This window comes from Salmo salar, chromosome ssa12 (genome assembly GCF_905237065.1).
Source record: "Salmo salar chromosome ssa12, Ssal_v3.1, whole genome shotgun sequence".
Classification (NCBI taxonomy): Eukaryota; Metazoa; Chordata; class Actinopteri; order Salmoniformes; family Salmonidae; genus Salmo; species Salmo salar.
This window is the reverse complement of record NC_059453.1, coordinates 18,349,697-18,368,462: the sequence shown is the minus strand read 5'-3', so window position 1 is coordinate 18,368,462 and position 18,766 is coordinate 18,349,697. Positions and strand designations below refer to the sequence as shown.

At 45.4% G+C, this 18,766-nt stretch overlaps 2 protein-coding genes across 3 annotated transcripts in view; one reads left to right on the top strand and one right to left on the bottom strand.

Annotated features, from left to right (window-relative positions):
* The window catches only part of LOC106564386 (parvalbumin alpha), a 40,129-nt gene extending 39,000 nt beyond the window's left edge, over positions 1–1,129 (bottom strand). Inside the window, exon 1 of the mRNA XM_045690954.1 lies at positions 899–1,129. The gene's annotated coding sequence lies outside the window, so the exon portion shown is untranslated. The remainder of the gene's footprint in view (positions 1–898) is intronic.
* Positions 1–15,401, top strand: part of ncf4 (neutrophil cytosolic factor 4) — a 37,157-nt gene extending 21,756 nt beyond the window's left edge. The window contains 5 exon segments of one of the 2 annotated variants that reach the window (NM_001146354.1): positions 1,032–1,130; positions 1,805–1,974; positions 2,599–2,664; positions 14,600–15,055; positions 15,120–15,401. In NM_001146354.1, the coding sequence (NP_001139826.1) occupies positions 1,032–1,130; positions 1,805–1,974; positions 2,599–2,664; positions 14,600–14,810 (546 nt within the window). In that variant the 3' untranslated portion in view covers positions 14,811–15,055; positions 15,120–15,401. 2 annotated transcript variants of the gene reach the window in all.
* The last annotated feature ends 3,365 nt before the right edge of the window (positions 15,402–18,766 follow it).

Below are 18,766 nucleotides of genomic sequence, written 5' to 3'. Positions count from 1 at the left end.
CAAAGCCACACTATAAAATACACTATCATGACTCAGTGAATTTTATAGTGTGGCTTTAAGCTGAGTCATGATAGTGTATTTTATAGTGTGGCTTTGAGCTGAGTCATGATAGTGTATTTTATAGTGTGGCTTTAAGCTGAGTCATGATAGTGTATTTTATAGTGTGGCTTTGAGCTGAGTCATGATAGTGTATTTTATAGTGTGGCTTTAAGCTGAGTCATGATAGTGTATTTTATAGTGTGGCTTTAAGCTGAGTCATGATAGTGTATTTTATAGTGTGGCTTTAAGCTATCATGACTTGCTTTTAACCCTTTTAAGTGTGTTTTTTTCACATTCTCTCCATCACAGTTTTCTAGTACTGCATACTTGTCCGCTTTTACGCACCCCCTGCATCTCTCCTCTCCCACGCACGCACGCACGCACGCACTCACACATGCACTCACACATGCCCACTCGCTAAGCGCTCAGCTCTCTCTTGTCTCTCCTCTCGTGTTTCTTAGCTGTGTGCCTTTCCAATCCCACGCGTTGTGCAGCATTACACACACACACACACACACACACACACACTCCTCTCGGTTGTCTGTAGGAGTGTTGTATAGTGATTTTCTGCACTGTGAAGACCTGCTCCAGTCACAAACAAAAACACTTATCTCCCTTTTCATTACTTCAAAGCCTGACTCACACCAGTGTCCTGTTCCCTTTCTCTGTACTCGTTTAGGGATCCCTCTTTCTTTCTCTCATCCCTCGTTCCTTGCACTTGTTCCCTCTTGTCTTCTGCTGATTTCTCTCTCTCTCTCTCTCTCTCTCTCTCTCTCTCTCTCTCTCTCTCTCTCTCTCTCTCTCTCTCTCTCTCTCTCTCTCACTTCATTATCAGATAAGTAAAATAAGTCTCTCTTACCTGTTCGGTTTCTCAGTCTTCTCTCTCTGTCCGTCTCTCTCTTTCTCTCCCTTTCTCTCGGTTGATCCTGGTCCGCTGCCTGCTGCCGGCGTGTTTGTGTTCTCCTCCGTGTGTGTGTGTGTGTTGTTCCCAGGTGGTCTTCGACTTCAGTGGGAGCGGACGACTGGAGCTGAGTATGAAAGCTGGAGAGGTGATCTTCCTTCTGAGGAGAGTTAACACAGACTGGCTGGAGGTGAGCTGCAGGCGAGAGGAGGAGGAAGAGAGGGAGGGATGGAGGAGAGAGGAGAGAGGGAGGGATGGAGGAAGAGGAGAGGGAGGGAGGGATGAAGGAGAGGGAGGGAGGAGGAGGGAGGGAGGAGGAGGAGAGGAGTGAATAGAGGGGAGGGATGAGGAGGAACGGTGGGAGGAGGATGGGAGGAGAGGGAGAGGTGGAGTGAGGAGAAGGGGATCGAGGGAGATGGAGGGTCACTAGGAGGGAGGGAGAGAAGAGAATGAGCGAGAAAGAGGGTGGAGAGAGAGAGGGGAGGGTGGCAAGAGTGAGAGAGACTAGAGAATGAATGAGAAAGAGGGTAGATAGAGAAAGGTAATGGAGAGAGAGCAAGATAGTGGGAGGGAGAGCTGAGAGAGCGCAAGGACAGAGAGGGAAGAGGAGAGACAGGGAAGAGGAGAGACAGGGAAGAGGAGAGACGGAAGAGGAGAGAGAGAGAGAGAGAGAGAGATTACTCAAAATGCCACACACACACGGGCCATCTCTGTATGTGTGTCTTGAGTACTTCTGAGATATTAGTCAGGTCATGATAATGAGCCTATGTAAAACTGCTTTTATACACACTCACACTTCACAGCTCTCTCTTTAGTAATCCACCTCTCTCTCTCTCCCTCTCTCTCTCTCTCTCCCTCTCTCAGGGCACAGTGCGCGATCGGACAGGTATCTTCCCAGAATCCTTTGTGAAGATCATTAAGCCCCTCCCAGAGAGTGACTCTGATGGTGAGAGCGGTGGCGCTTCAGGTAAAGGGGCAGGGTCTTACAGCTGCCTGCGCTGCTACCTGCTCACACCCCAGGGCGTCGACACCAGGTGTGTGTACTGTGTGTGTGTGTGTGTACTGTGTGTGTGTGCTTGTGTGTGTGTGCTCGTGTGTGAACGCATACGTACATGTTATAACAGTGTTGTAAATGTACTAAAAGTAACTGAAAGTTCCTGTGTAATCCCATAAAGGTCCCATAATAACGAATGTATGTATCCCAGTTAATAATGTATTGGTGTGACTGTATGTATCCCAGTTAATAATGTATTGGTGTGACTGTATGTATCCCAGTTAACAATGTATCGGAGTGACTGTATGTATCCCAGTTAATAATGTATTGGTGTGACTGTATGTATCCCAGTTAATAATGTATTGGAGTGACTGTATGTATCCCAGTTAATAATGTATTGGTATGACTGTATGAATCCCAGTTAATAATGTATTGGTGTGACTGTATGTATCCCAGTTAATAATTTATTGGTGTGACTGTATGAATCCCAGTTAATAATGTATTGGTGTGACTGTATGTATCCCAGTTAATAATTTATTGGTGTGACTGTATGTATCCCAGTTAATAATGTATTGGTGTGACTGTATGTATCCCAGTTAATAATGTATTGGTGTGACTGTATGTATCCCAGTTAATAATGTATTGGTGCGACTGTATGTGGCAGGGATGTGTGTGTTGAAGAAGATATCGCCACCCAGCCATCATACAAAGAACTACTGGCACGCATGAGGTAAGATACCAGACACATCCCACTGCTGAATCAACAGACTCTCCACTTCACTACATACAGTGAGGGGAAAAAAGTATTTGATCCCCTGCTGATTTTGTACGTTTGCCCACTGATAAAGAAATGATCAGTCTATAATTGTAATGGTAGGTTTATATGAACAGTGAGAGACAGAATAACAACAAAAAAATCCTGAAAAACGCATGTCAAAAATGTTATAAAATGATTTGCATTTTAATGAGGGAAATAAGTATTTGACCCCTCTGAGAAACATGACTTAGTACTTGGTGGCAAAACCCTTGTTGGCAATCAGAGGTCAGACGTTTCTTGTAGTTGGCCACCAGGTTTGCACACATCTCAGGAGGGATTTTGTCCCACTCCTCTTTGCAGATCTTCTCCAAGTCATTAAGGTTTCAAGGCTGACGTTTGGCAACTCGAACCTTCAGCTCCCTCCACAGATTTTCTGTGGGATTAAGGTCTGGAGACTGGCTAGGCCACTCCAGGACCTTAATGTGCTTCTTCTTGAGCCACTCCTTTGTTGCCTTGGCCGTGTGTTTTGGGTCATTATCATGCTGGAATACCCATCCACGACCCATTTTCAATGCCCTGGCTGAGGGAAGGAGCTTCTCACCCAAGATTTGACGGTACATGGCCCCGTCCATCGTCCCTTTGATGCGGTGAAGTTGTCCTGTCCCCTAAGCAGATAAACACCCCCAAAGCATAATGTTTCCACCTCCATGTTTGACGGTGGGGATGGTGTTCTTGGGGTCAGAGGCAGCATTGCTCCTCCTCCGAACTCGACGAGTTGAGTTGATGCCAAAGAGCTCCATTTTGGTCTCATCTGACCACAACACTTTCACCCAGTTGTCCTCTGAATCATTCAGATGTTCATTGGCAAACTTCAGACGGGCATGTATATGTGCTTTCTTGAGGCGGGCGCTGCAGGATTTCAGTCCTTCACGGCGTAGTGTGTTACCAATTGTTTTCTTGGTGACTATGGTCCCAGCTACCTTGAGATCATTGACAAGATCCTCCTGTGTAGTTCTGGGCTGATTCCTCACTGTTCTCATGATCATTGCAACTCCACGAGGTGAGATCTTGCATGGAGCCCCAGGCCGAGGGAGATTGACAGTTATTTTGTGTTTCATCCATTTGCGAATAATCGCACCAACTGTTGTCACCTTCTCACCAAGCTGCTTGGCGATGCTCTTGTAGCCCATTCCAGCCTTGTGTAGTTCTACAATCTTGTCCCTGACATCCTTGGAAAGCTCTTTGGTCTTGGCCATGGTGGAGAGTTTGGAATCTGATTGATTGCTTCTGTGGACAGGTGTCTTTTATACAGGTAACAAACTGAGATTAGGAGCACTCCCTTCAAGAGTGTGCTCCTAATCTCAGCTCGTTACCTGTATAAAAGACACCTGGGAGCCAGAAATCTTTCTGATTGAGAGGGGGTCAAATACTTATTTCCCTCATTAAAATGCAAATGAATTTATAACATTTTTGACATGCGTTTTTCTGGAATTTTTTGTTGTTTTTCTGTCTCTCACTGTTCAAATAAACCTACCATTAAAATTATAGACTGATAATTTCTTTGTCAGTGGGCAAACGTACACAATCAGCAGGGGATCAAATACTTTTTTCCCTCACTGTAATCTGTTACTCAGCTGATATTCTCCTCTTCACTACATATCTGTTACTCAGCTGATATTCTACACTTCACTACATATCTGTTACTCAGCTGATATTCTACACTTCACTATATATCTGTTACTCAGCTGATATTCTCCTCTTCACTACATATCTGTTACTCAGCTGATATTCTCCTCTTCACTACATATCTGTTACTCAGCTGATATTCTCCTCTTTACTACATATCTGTTACTCAGCTGATATTCTCCTCTTTACTACATATCTGTTACTCAGCTGATATTCTCCGCTTCACTACATATCTGTTACTCAGCTGATATTCTACTCTTCACTACATACAGTTGAAGTCGGAAGTTTACATACACTTAGGTTGGAGTCATTAAAACAAGTTTTTCAACCACTCCACAAATTTCTTGTAAACAAACTATAGTGTTGGCAAGTCAGTTAGGACATCTACTTCGTGCAGGACACAAGTAATTTTTCCAACAATTGTTTACAGACAGATTATTTCACTTATAATTCACTGTATCACAATTCCAGTGGGTCAGAAGTTTACATACACTAAGTTGACTGTGCCATTAAACAGCTTGGAAAATTCCAGAAAATGATGTCATGGTATTATAAGCTTCTGATTGGCTAATTGACATCATTTGAGTCAATTGGAGGTGTACCTGTGGATGTATTTCAAGGCCTACCTTCAAACTCATTGTCTCTTTGCTTGACATCATGGGAAAATCAAAAGAAATCAGCCAAGACCTCAGAAAAAATGGTAGACCTCCACAAGTCTAGTTCATCCTTGGGAGCATTTTCCAAAGGCCTGAAGGTATCACATTCATCTCTACAAACAATAGTACGCAAGTATATACACCATGGGGCCACGCAGCCGTCATACTGCTCAGGAAGCAGACGAGTTCTGTCTCCTAGAGATGAACGTACTTTGGTGCGAAAAGTGCAAATCAATCCCAGAACAACAGCAAAGGACCTTGTGAAGATGCTGGAGGAAACAGGTACAAAAGTATCTACAGTCATGGCCAAAAGTTTTGAGAATGACACAAATATTAATTTCCACAAGGTTTGCTGCTTCAGTGTCTTTAGATATTTTTGTCAGATGTTACTATGGAAGGCTGAAGTATAATTACAAGCATTTCATAAGTGTCAAAGGCTTTTATTGACAATTACATGAAGTTGATGCAAAGAGTCAATATTTGCAGTGTTGACCCTTATTTTTCAAGACCTCTGCAATCCGCCCTGGCATGCTATCAATTAACTTCTAGGCCACATCCTGACTGATGGCAGCCCATTCTTGCATAATCAATGCTTGGAGTTTGTCAGAATTTGTGGGTCTTTGTTTGTCAACCCGCCTCTTGAGGATTGACCACAAGTTCTCAATGGGATTAAGGTCTGGGGAGTTTCCTGGCCATGGACCCAAAATATCGATGTTTTGTTCCCCGAGCCACTTAGTTATCACTTTTTCCTTATGGCAAGGTGCTCCATCATGCTGGAAAAGGCATTGTTCGTCATCAAACTGTTCCTGGATGGTTGGGAGAAGTTGCTCTCGGAGCATGTGTTGGTACCATTCTTTATTCATGGCTGTGTTCTTAGGCAAATTTGTGAGTGGGCCCACATGAATGGTCTCAGGATGCTTTACTGTTGGCGTGACACAGGACTGATGGTAGCGCTCACCTTGTCTTCTCCGGACAAGCTTTTTTCCGGATGCCCCAAACAATCGGAAAGGGGATTCATCAGAGAAAATGACTTTACCCCAGTCCTCAGCAGTCCAATCCCTGTACCTTTTGCAGAATATCAGTCTGTCCCTGATGTTTTTCCTGGAGAGAAGTGGCTTCTTTGCTGCCCTTCTTGACACCAGGCCATCCTCCAAAAGTCTTCGCCTCACTGTGCATGCAGATGCACTCACACTTGCCTGCTGCCACTCCTGAGCAAGCTCTGTACTGGTGGTGCCCCGATCCCGCAGCTGAATCAACTTTAGGAGACGGTCCTGGCGCTTGCTGGACTTTCTTGGGCACCCTGAAGCCTTCTTCACAACAATTGAACCACTCTCCTTGAAGTTCTTGATGATCCGATAAATGGTTGATTTAGGTGCAATCTTACTGGCAGCAATATCCTTGCCTGTGAAGCCTTTTTTGTGTGCAAAGCAATGATGACGGCACCTGTTTCCTTGCAGGTAACCGTGGCTGACAGAGCAAGAACAATGATTCCAAGCACCACCCTCTCTTTGAAGCTTCCAGTCTGTTATTTGAACTCAATCAGCATGACAGTGATCTCCAGCCTTGTCCTTGTCAACACTCACACCTGTGTTAACGGGAGAATCACTGACATGATGTCAGCTGGTCCTTTTGTGGCAAGGCTGAAATGCAGTGGAAATGTTTTTTGGGGGATTCAGTTAATTTGCATGTGAAGAGGGACTTTGCAATTAATTGCAATTCATCTGATCACTCTTCATAACATTCTGGAGTATATGCAAATTGCTATCATACAAACTGAGGCAGCAGACTTTGTGAAAATTAATATTTCTGTCTTTCTCAAAACCTTTGGCCACGACTGTATATCCACAGTAAAACGAGTCCTATATCGACAAAACCTGTAAGGCCGCTCAGCAAGCAAAAAGCCACTGCTCCAAAACCGCCAAAAAAACCCAGACGCCATTTTGCAACTGCACATCGGCAAAGATCGTACTTTTTGGAGAAATGTCGTCTGGTTTGATGAAACAAAAATAGAACTTGTTTGGCCATAATGACCATCGTTATGTTTGGAGGAAATAGGGGAGGCTTGCAAGCTGAAGAACACCCTCCCAACCATGAATCACGGGGGTGGCAGCATAATGTTGTGGGGGTGCTTTGCTGCAGGAGGGACTGGTGCACTTCCCAAAATAGATGGCATCATGTGGAAGGAAAATTACGTGGATATATTGAAGCAATATCTCAAGACATCAGTCAGGAAGTTAAAGCTTGGTCGCAAATGGGTCTTCCAAATGGACAATGACCCCAAGCAGACTTCCAAAGTTGTGGCAAAATGGTTTAAGGACAACAATGTCAAGGTATTGGAGTGGCCATCACAAAGCCCTGACCTCAATCCTATAGAAAATTTGTGGGCAGAACTGAAAAAGCGTGTGCGAGCAAGTGTAACCGATGTGAAATGGCTAGTTAGTTAGCAGTGGTGCGCGCTAAAAGCGTTTCAATCAGTGATGTCACTCGCTCTGAGACCTGAAGTGGTTGTTCCCCTTGCGTTGCAAGGGCCGCGGGTTTTGTGGCGCGATGGGTAACGATGCTTCGTGGGTGTCAGTTGTTGATGTGTGCAAGGGTCCCTGGTTCGAGCCCAGGTTGGGGCGAAGAGAGGGACGGAACCAACACAGTTACACCAGCTCTGTCAGGAGGAATGGGCCAAAATTCACCCAACTTATTGTGGGAAGCTTGTGGAAGGCTACCTGAAACGTTTGACCCAAGTTAAACCATTTAAAGGCAATGCTGACCCACTGGGAATGTAATGAAAGAAATAAAAGCTGAAATAAATCATTCTCTCTACTATTATTCTGACATTTCACATTCTTAAAATGAAGTGGTGATCCTAACTGACCTAAGACGGGGAATTGTTACTAGGATTAAATGTCAGGAATTGTGAAAAACTGAGTTTAAATGTATTTGGCTAAGGTTTATGTAAACTTCCGACTTCAACTGTATCTATTTCTTCAAATATTCTACTCTCCATTGAAATTTCCCCAGGTCAATAAAGATGTGCTTTATTGACCACAGTATACACTGTAACACTACCACAGTACACACTATAACACTACCACATTACACACTATAACACTACCACTCTACACACTACACTCTACACACTATAACACTACCACTCTACACACTATAACACTACCACAGTACACACTGTAACACTACCACAGTACACACTATAACACTACCACAATACACACTATAACACTACCACAGTACACACTATAACACTACACACTACCACTCTACACACTATAATACTACGACAATACACACTATAACACTACCATAGTACACACTATAACACTACACACACTATAATACTACCACAGTACACACTATAACACTACCACAGTACACACTATAACACTACCACAGTACACACTACAACACTACCACAGTACACACTATAACACTACCACAGTACACACTATAACACTACCACAGTACACACTATAACACTACCACAGTACACACTATAACACCACCACAGTACACACTATAACACTACCTACTCTACACACTACCACTCTACACACTATAACACTACCACAGTACACACTATAACACTACCACAGTACACACTATAACACTACCACAGTACACACTATAACACTACCACAGTACACACTATAACACTACCACAGTACACACTGTAACACTACCACTCTACACACTATAACACTACCACAGTACACACTATAACACTACCACAGTACACACTATAACACTACCACAATACACACTATAACACTACCACAGTACACACTATAACACTACACACTACCACTCTACACACTATAATACTACGACAATACACACTATAACACTACCATAGTACACACTATAACACTACCACAGTACACACTGTAACACTACCACTCTACACACTATAACACTACCACAGTACACACTATAACACTACCACAGTACACACTATAACACTACCACTCTACACACTATAACACTACCACTCTACACACTATAACACTACCAGAGTACACACTGTAACACTACCACAGTACACACTGTAACACTACCACAGTACACACTATAACACTACCACAGTACACACTATAACACTACCTCAGTAGACACTATAACACTACCACAGTACACATTATAACACTACCACTCTACACACTATAACACTACCACTCTACACACTATAACACTACCACTCTACACACTATAACACTACCACAGTACACACTATAACACTACCACTCTACACACTATAACACTACCACAGTACACACTATAACACTACCACTCTACACACTATAACACTACCACAGTACACACTATAACACTACCACTCTACACAGTATAACACTACCACTCTACACACTATAACACTACCACAGTACACACTATAACACTACCACTCTACACACTATAACACTACCACAGTACACACTATAACACTACCACTCTACACACTATAACACTACCACAGTACACACTATAACACTACCACAGTACACACTGTAACACTACCACTCTACACACTATAACACTACCACAGTACACACTATAACACTACCACAGTACACACTATAACACTACCTCAGTACACACTATAACACTACCACAGTACACACTATAACACTACCACAGTACACACTATAACACTACCACAGTACACACTATAACACTACCACAGTACACACTACAACACTACCACAGTACACACTGTAACACTACCACAGTACACACTGTAACACTACCACAGTACACACTACAACACTACCACAGTACACACTATAACACTACCTCAGTACACACTACAACACTACCACAGTACACACTATAACACTACCACAGTACACACTATAACACTACCACAGTACACACTATAACACTACCACTCTACACACTATAACACTACCACAGTACACACAATAACCAGACTCATATAGTCAGGGCCACATTGCTCATGGCCCAGTTTATCATCTCTCATTATTATCTTGTCAACGAGATAAAACTCACCTCAACTCTAAAAGCAAAACAAGAATAAATCGAATTTCACACACACACACACACACACACACACACACACACACACACACACACACACACACACACACACACACACACACACACACACACTTCCATTTTACAGTCCCAATGCCCCGGGGCCTAGAAATCTACACACAATGCATCAGCGGAGCCACAAATCACCTCTGCATACTAAAATTAGTTCCACACTTCTCACCTCACACTCTCCCAGTAACCAGACAGGCTCTCCCAGTAACCAGACAGGCTCTCCAAATAACCAGACAGGCTCTCCCGGTAACCAGACAGGCTCTCTCTGTAACCAGACAGGCTCTCCCTGTAACCAGACAGGCTCTCCCTGTAACCAGACAGGCTCTCCCGGTAACCAGACAGGCTCTCTCTGTAACCAGACAGGCTCTCCCGGTAACCAGACAGGCTCTCCCAGTAACCAGACAGGCTCTCTCTGTAACCAGACAGGCTCTCCCTGTAACCAGACAGGCTCTCCCTGTAACCAGACAGGCTCTCCCGGTAACCAAACAGGCTCTCCCTGTAACCAGACAGGCTCTCCCAGTAACCAGACAGGCTCTCCCTATAACCAGACAGGCTCTCCCTGTAACCAGACAGGCTCTTCCGGTAACCAGACAGGCTCTCCCAATAACCAGACAGGCTCTCCCTGTAACCAGACAGGCTCTCCCTGTAACCAGACAGGCTCTCCCAGTAACCAGACAGGCTCTCCCTGTAACCAGACAGGCTCTCCCTGTAACCAGACAGGCTCTCCCTATAACCAGACAGGCTCTCCCTGTAACCAGACAGGCTCTCCCTGTAACCAGACAGGCTCTCCCTGTAACCAGACAGGCTCTCCCTATAACCAGACAGGCTCTCCCTGTAACCAGACAGGCTCTCCCTATAACCAGACAGGCTCTCCCTGTAACCAGACAGGCTCTCCCTGTAACCAGACAGGCTCTCCCTGTAACCAGACAGGCTCTCCCTGTAACCAGACAGGCTCTCCCTGTAACCAGACAGGCTCTCCCTATAACCAGACAGGCTCTCCCTATAACCAGACAGGCTCTCCCTGTAACCAGACAGGCTCTCCCTGTAACCAGACAGGCTCTCCCTGTAACCAGACAGGCTCTCCCTGTAACCAGACAGGCTCTCCCTATAACCAGACAGGCTCTCCCTGTAACCAGACAGGCTCTCCCTATAACCAGACAGGCTCTCCCTATAACCAGACAGGCTCTCCCTGTAACCAGACAGGCTCTCCCAATAACCAGACAGGCTCTCCCTGTAACCAGACAGGCTCTCCCTATAACCAGACAGGCTCTCCCTATAACCAGACAGGCTCTCCCTATAACCAGACAGGCTCTCCCAGTAACCAGACAGGCTCTCCCAGTAACCAGACAGGCTCTCCCTGTAACCAGACAGGCTCTCCCTATAACCAGACAGGCTCTCCCTATAACCAGACCGGCTCTCCCTATAACCAGACAGGCTCTCCCAGTAACCAGACAGGCTCTCCCAGTAACCAGACAGGCTCTCCCTGTAACCAGACAGGCTCTCCCTGTAACCAGACAGGCTCTCCCTATAACCAGACAGGCTCTCCCAGTAACCAGACAGGCTCTCCCAGTAACCAGACAGGCTCTCCCTGTAACCAGACAGGCTCTCCCTATAACCAGACAGGCTCTCCCTGTAACCAGACAGGCTCTCCCTGTAACCAGACAGGCTCTCCCTATAACCAGACAGGCTCTCCCAGTAACCAGACAGGCTCTCCCAGTAACCAGACAGGCTCTCCCTGTAACCAGACAGGCTCTCCCTGTAACCAGACAGGCTCTCCCTGTAACCAGACAGGCTCTCCCAGTAACCAGACAGGCTCTCCCAGTAACCAGACAGGCTCTCCCTATAACCAGACAGGCTCTCCCTATAACCAGACAGGCTCTCCCTGTAACCAGCCAGGCTCTCCCTGTAACCAGCCAGGCTCTCCCTATAACCAGCCAGGCTCTCCCTATAACCAGACAGGCTCTCCCAGTAACCAGACAGGCTCTCCCTATAACCAGACAGGCTCTCCCTGTAACCAGACAGGCTCTCCCAATAACCAGACAGGCTCTCCCTGTAACCAGACAGGCTCTCCCAATAACCAGACAGGCTCTCCCTGTAACCAGACAGGCTCTCCCTGTAACCAGACAGGCTCTCCCAATAACCAGACAGGCTCTCTCTGTAACCAGACAGGCTCTCCCTGTAACCAGACAGGCTCTCCCAATAACCAGACAGGCTCTCTCTGTAACCAGACAGGCTCTCCCTGTAACCAGACAGGCTCTCCCTGTAACCAGACAGGCTCTCCCTGTAACCAGACAGGCTCTCCCAATAACCAGACAGGCTCTCTCTGTAACCAGACAGGCTCTCCTTGTAACCAGACAGGCTCTCCCTGTAACCAGACAGGCTCTCCCTGTAACCAGCCAGGCTCTCCCTATAACCAGCCAGGCTCTCCCTATAACCAGACAGGCTCTCCCAGTAACCAGACAGGCTCTCCCTATAACCAGACAGGCTCTCCCTGTAACCAGACAGGCTCTCCCAATAACCAGACAGGCTCTCCCTGTAACCAGACAGGCTCTCCCAATAACCAGACAGGCTCTCTCTGTAACCAGACAGGCTCTCCCTGTAACCAGACAGGCTCTCCCGGTAACCAGACAGGCTCTCCCTGTAACCAGACAGGCTCTCCCTGTAACCAGACAGGCTCTCCCAGTAACCAGACAGGCTCTCCCTGTAACCAGACAGGCTCTCCCTGTAACCAGACAGGCTCTCCCTGTAACCAGACAGGCTCTCCCTATAACCAGACAGGCTCTCCCTGTAACCAGACAGGCTCTCCCTATAACCAGACAGGCTCTCCCTATAACCAGACAGGCTCTCCCAGTAACCAGACAGGCTCTCCCTGTAACCAGACAGGCTCTCCCTATAACCAGACAGGCTCTCCCAGTAACCAGACAGGCTCTCCCTATAACCAGACAGGCTCTCCCAGTAACCAGACAGGCTCTCCCTATAACCAGACAGGCTCTCCCAATAACTTTTTTATTCTCATAATTGTATTTTCTCTCCCTCTATTTCATTATCTGTTCATTTGGGGCCGCTGCCGCCGACATTATTTTTCTCTCCATTTAAAATCCTTCAGAAATCAGTTCATCTTCTGGTTGTGTTGGTTGGTTATTAATATGTGTTGTGTGTGTTGATAATCCTTTTCTGCATTGGGTCTATGGTTGCTAGTTATCTTGTGTTAATGTACTTTAGCCTGTTCGAGAGAGAGAGAGAGATTGACAGGACAGCCGTTAAAGCGTACAGACAAACGAAGAGTTATCTTTGTTATCTCAGTCGCTATCTTTGGTGCCAAAACAAATGTCTTGTCTGGGTGAAGACCTCGTCAGAGTACTTCAACTGTTACAGGCTGATGGGTGTGAGTAGTTGTTTCTGTACTCGTAATAACAGCAGGACTCTACTACTGCCATGTATCTACGTCCTCCTATCACTGTCACCCTGAATGGCTCGGGCTTAGAGGAGGAAGACACCTAGCTAGAAGTATCTTGGTGTCTGATCGCTCTCATTCTGTACCCACATCACCCACCTTCAGTCTAAAGTTACATCCACAATGGGTTTCCTGTACCGCAACGAAACATCCTTCACCCACTCTGCCAAGCACACCCTTATAAAAAGGACCATCCCGACAATCCTGGACTATAGTGATTTAGTTACAGGCTTGCCCCAAAAACCTCCCTTGATAAACTAGACTTCATTTACCACACTGCCATCCGCTTTGTTACCAGGTCCCCCTTCAACACTCATCACTGTGACCTTTACACCCTGGTCAACTGGCCGTGTTACAAACACGACACCAGACCCACTGGTACCAAGTCCCTCGTAGGCAAGTCCCCCCTCTACCTCGGCTCACTCCTCAACATCTCCACTACCAGTAGAAACCCCTGGTAGATGTATCACACTGGTCGTTCCTAAAGCCCACACTTCCTTTGGCTGTCGTTCATTCCAGTATCCCACCACAATCCTTCAGCAACATGAACTGAGCTGCTATGTGATCAATGTAGCTGCTGATCATTCAGTCTGCTGTGTTGCCAAGGACTTTTCTGCTCTAAACCCACTGGGAATATTTCTTCTTGTTGTATATTTGATCAATTTGGACCTTTCCTCTGTATAGTGTGTTTTATGTGATTTTAGTGGGATTGTGTGTTGTCCTGTTTACTGTTGTAATGTTATGCCTCTTGGCCAGGTCAGTACTGTAAGTTAAAATGGCTTCTCAATTGACTTGTATGGTTAAATAAAGATAAAACAGTCATACTAATAATAATAATCTCTACCTTTTTCTCTGCCTTTTTCTGTTTCCCCCTTTCTCTCTCTCTCCCCCTACACCACCATCTCTCCCTCTTTCCCACACCTCTCTCTCCACCCCTCCCTTTCCCTCTCTCCTCTCCCCCCTAATCTGCCCTCCACCTTTCTCACTCCATCCCTCCCTGTCATCCCCCTCTCTCTCTCTCTCGTTCGCTCTTTCTCAGAGATGTGTTCAAGGTGGATGGCAACATCGCCCTGAACTACCGCGACCCCGAGGGTGACCTGGTGCGTCTCCTTGACGATGGGGACGTGGCGCTGATGGTGGCCGATGGGCGGGGTCAAAGGTCAAAGGTCAAGAGGCCTGTCAATCAGTTTCCGTGGGAACTGCATGTTACCGCGGCCTCTGACCTGTCAGTGTATAATACTGAGATATAAAGACAGGGAGATGGAGAGGCCGTTTTGTGTTTGCTTGAGTGTGTGCGTATACACACTTGCGGGTGCACTTGTCCGTCCGTGCCCTTGTGCGTGAGTGTGTGTCTCGCCAGCTTGCGTCCGTAATCCACTGCAAACCTGCATGTAGTAGTCCGGACTGAGATCCAGTGACAGGGTGACAGACTTTAATTAAGGGGACAGACGCTGAAGTTAGTCTGATTGAGCAATGGGTTGCAACCTAAAAGGCACACTATGCCCTATATAGTGCACTACTTTTCACCAGACTTCTATGAGCCCTGGTCAAAAGTAGTGCACTATATAGGGAATAGGGTGCCATTAGAGACGATACCTTAGTCACATTCATTAGTATGTCTGTGTTTGGTGGCTTTAAACGTGTAACATTTCACCTGTACTGTTGAGTAAATGTTAATATAAGGACATTTAATAAAGGTTTAGAAACATGTTTTTATTCTCCATATGTCACGGTTGTCAAAAGGAGAAGAGGACCAAAGTGCAGCGTGTGTGTCGTTCCACATTTTATTAACACTGTGAAACTATGCAATACATAAATAAACTGAATGACAAAACAACAAACCGTGATGCAGCGGTGAACCATACACTGACTCAAAATGAATCTCCCACCAACCCAGGTGGAAATAAAACCCTACTTAAGTATGATCTCCAATTAGAGACAATGAGGACCAGCTGCCTCTAATTGGAGATCATCCCAAACAAAACCAACATAGAAATACAAAACTAGAACATGAACGTAGAAATACAAAACATATAAAAAAACACCCCCTGTCACGCCCTGACCTACTCTACCATAGAAAATAACATCTTCCTATGGTCAGGACGTGACACCATATATTCTGTTGTGGTCTTAGTAATGCTTAGCTAAGCTCCCATTGTTTTTTTATGAGTAAAAAATACACTATTGAAATATGTGTGTGTGAGAACACGCGCTCCTGTGTGTTATCTGTGTTTGCTGAATGTGTTCTGATGAGAGAGAGGAACAGTGAACATCAGTGTGTGGTCTGGGTGACATCTAGAGGCTGCGTCCCAAATCGCACCCTTTCCCCTATTTAAAGCACTACTTTAAAATAGCACCCTAAGAGATTATGGTGCCATTTGGGACAGAGTAAGGTAGGCTGGACCTAGCTCTCTGGCCGGCCGACTGGTACTATCCGGCCAGATGGATAGGTAGGTCTGGCCTATGTACATGACCAGGGAAATGTAGGAGAGCATGTCGCCACGGTGATGTTTCCCTCTCGCTGCTTCTTGTCAACATACTTGTTGCTATTGGAAACTTCTGTCCCCAGCACAGAGGTGGTGAAGTAGAGCTGAAACAGCTGCTATGTTTGAGTCCTGTCCAGCTGTGGGCCAACAGCTGGTTTGGGTCTCCACATAATGACAGATGACAGACCCAGACACATAATATTCAGACCCTTTGACTTTTTACCACAATTTGTTGCGTTAAAATGTATAAAAAATAAATAAAAAAACATCCTCCGCAATCTACACACAATACACCATAATTACAAAGCAAAAACAGGTTTTTAGAAATACCTTATTTACATAAGTATTCAGACCCTTTGCTATGAGACTCGGAATTGAGCTCAGGAGGCATCCTGTTTCCATTGATCACTTTCCGAACGCACTGTACATTAAATTCTCTTTATTAGTTCCGTTCCTCTAAGAAAGTGAAATAGAGCCCTAGACACCACTTCCCTCCTCTTTCCTCCCCACTAAACCACCCAAACCTCAACCCCATCCAGCCTCTCTAACCCTCCTAGAGTCCTAGACATCACTTCCTCCCCCCACTACACCACCCCAACCCCATCCAGCCTCTCTAACCCTCTAGAGTCCTAGACATCACTTCCTCCCCCCACTACACCACCCCAAACCAGCCTCTCTAACCCTCTAGAGTCCTAGACATCACTTCCTCCCCCCACTACACCACCCCAACCCCAACCCCATCCAGCCTCTAACACTTTCACACAATCTCTCCCTATCTACATCATAGGAAGAGTAGCTGTTGCCTTGGCAGCAGCTACTGGGGATCCATAATAAATACAAATACAGTTCACAAATATCGACACGTACTTCAACGTTTCCTCCACTAAACACTCATCACACAGACCTGTATCATGTCTCCCTATCATCCACAACGTGGTAAAAGTTAGATATATTGTGTGTGTCCAAACCGTAGTCTACTCCACACAACTTCACCTGTCCTATATCCCATACTCCCCACCTCTTCCTTAACTGGCCGGGACACGTGACAAAATGGCCTCCCCTTACTACTAGCATCCCACTGCCTTTGCCAAAGATTGAGCCCTTTTGCCCGGATCGATGACTTGACTTCCCTGCGGCCCAGCGGGACCTGAATATCTACCCCCTCTCTCCACACAGCACTCATAGCCACCACATTGGCCTTCTCATTACCCAGCGGGAACCCAGAAAAAGCTTACCACCACTCCCATCCCATTAACAGCACCATCATCTCTACAAACCAGTCTCCCCTATCCGACCTGCCCATCTTCACACCACTCAACGCTGCAGCCCAATCAGAGCAGACCACCACTCTGAGTGGTTTCACCTCCTGTACCCATCTCAAACCTATAATCATGGCCATCAACTCAGCCACATACACTGACATGCAATCAGTAAACCTCTTACATAGTCTAACTTTGAAATCTGGGATATACACCCCTGCCCCACCCTACCACTAACTGGATCCTTTTAACCATCTGTATATATCCATAAAAACTAAGAAAAACAATTTATCTACATACAGTGTATCTCTCCACACCCCGTCTCACGTCCTCACCCAATTCTCTCCTACCCTGATTCATATCCACATCTACACATGATTTCGCAAAATAGCAAGAGGAACGTTCCCCGCTGCAATTGCCGGCCCTGTCTCTCTCTCCCCCAGTCCATTTTCTACCACTTTCTGCCCAATTGTCCACTTCAAACCACATTGACAATTCTGACCCCACCCTCACCCGTATGACCCGATCGAACAGGAAGTCCATGATCCAGTTTTAACCACCTATCAATGTTCAAGATGTATGTAGTTTTAGCTTCTCCACACTAACGGACCGTGAGTTGCAGCCGTCTTGAAATGGGCTTGTGGGTGTGGCCTAAAATGTTATGGCCGTATGTCCATATATGGTACTAAGTTGCGCCAAAGATTGTATAGTACAAAGATGTCCTCCAGCAATTGTTTTACTTTTACTGTTGAAAAGTGATATCCCAAGAATAGTACACACACTAAAGGATATTTTTTTATTTTTAGCAAAATAGTGTTTTTTAGACAACTGCAAAAGGAGTAGGGCATGTTTAATAGAAATATTGTCATGAATCTTGCTAATTTGTTTCTAAACCAAATAGATTTCAAATAAATGTTAATATACACATGCTTCCTAAACAGGTGTAGACTAACAGTAAAATGCTTACTTACAGGCCCTTCCCAACAATTCAGAATACTATAAAATATATATTTTTTGTCATTTGAATAATTTTGTCTAGTTATTTTCAAAATGATGAAAACAGTGGGCCATTTTAGTCAACTAAATGTCCTTTCATTTTAGTCGCATCACATTTGTATTGTCTCATTAACCTACTATATAGTCAACATAAATCACTGACTTCCATGTGCACCAACATACTGTGCGTAGCCCTGTGTCATCGCTTACCAGATAGCTAGGTCCGGCCTTAACAACTGCACTTTGCACAAGGTCCTGTGCACGTACCACCAGTATGTGACATTTCACACTAGGAACAATAAGACTCTACATTTGCGCTATGGGACAAAGCCAAATGCTTTCAGACTGTCAACTTCTGTGTTGTAAGTTGTGCCTACTAAAACCTGTACAATCTTCCCTAACAATAAGCCTTGGGTATCAAAACATCTAAAATCACTACTTAATATAAAGAAGGCAGTTCATGCT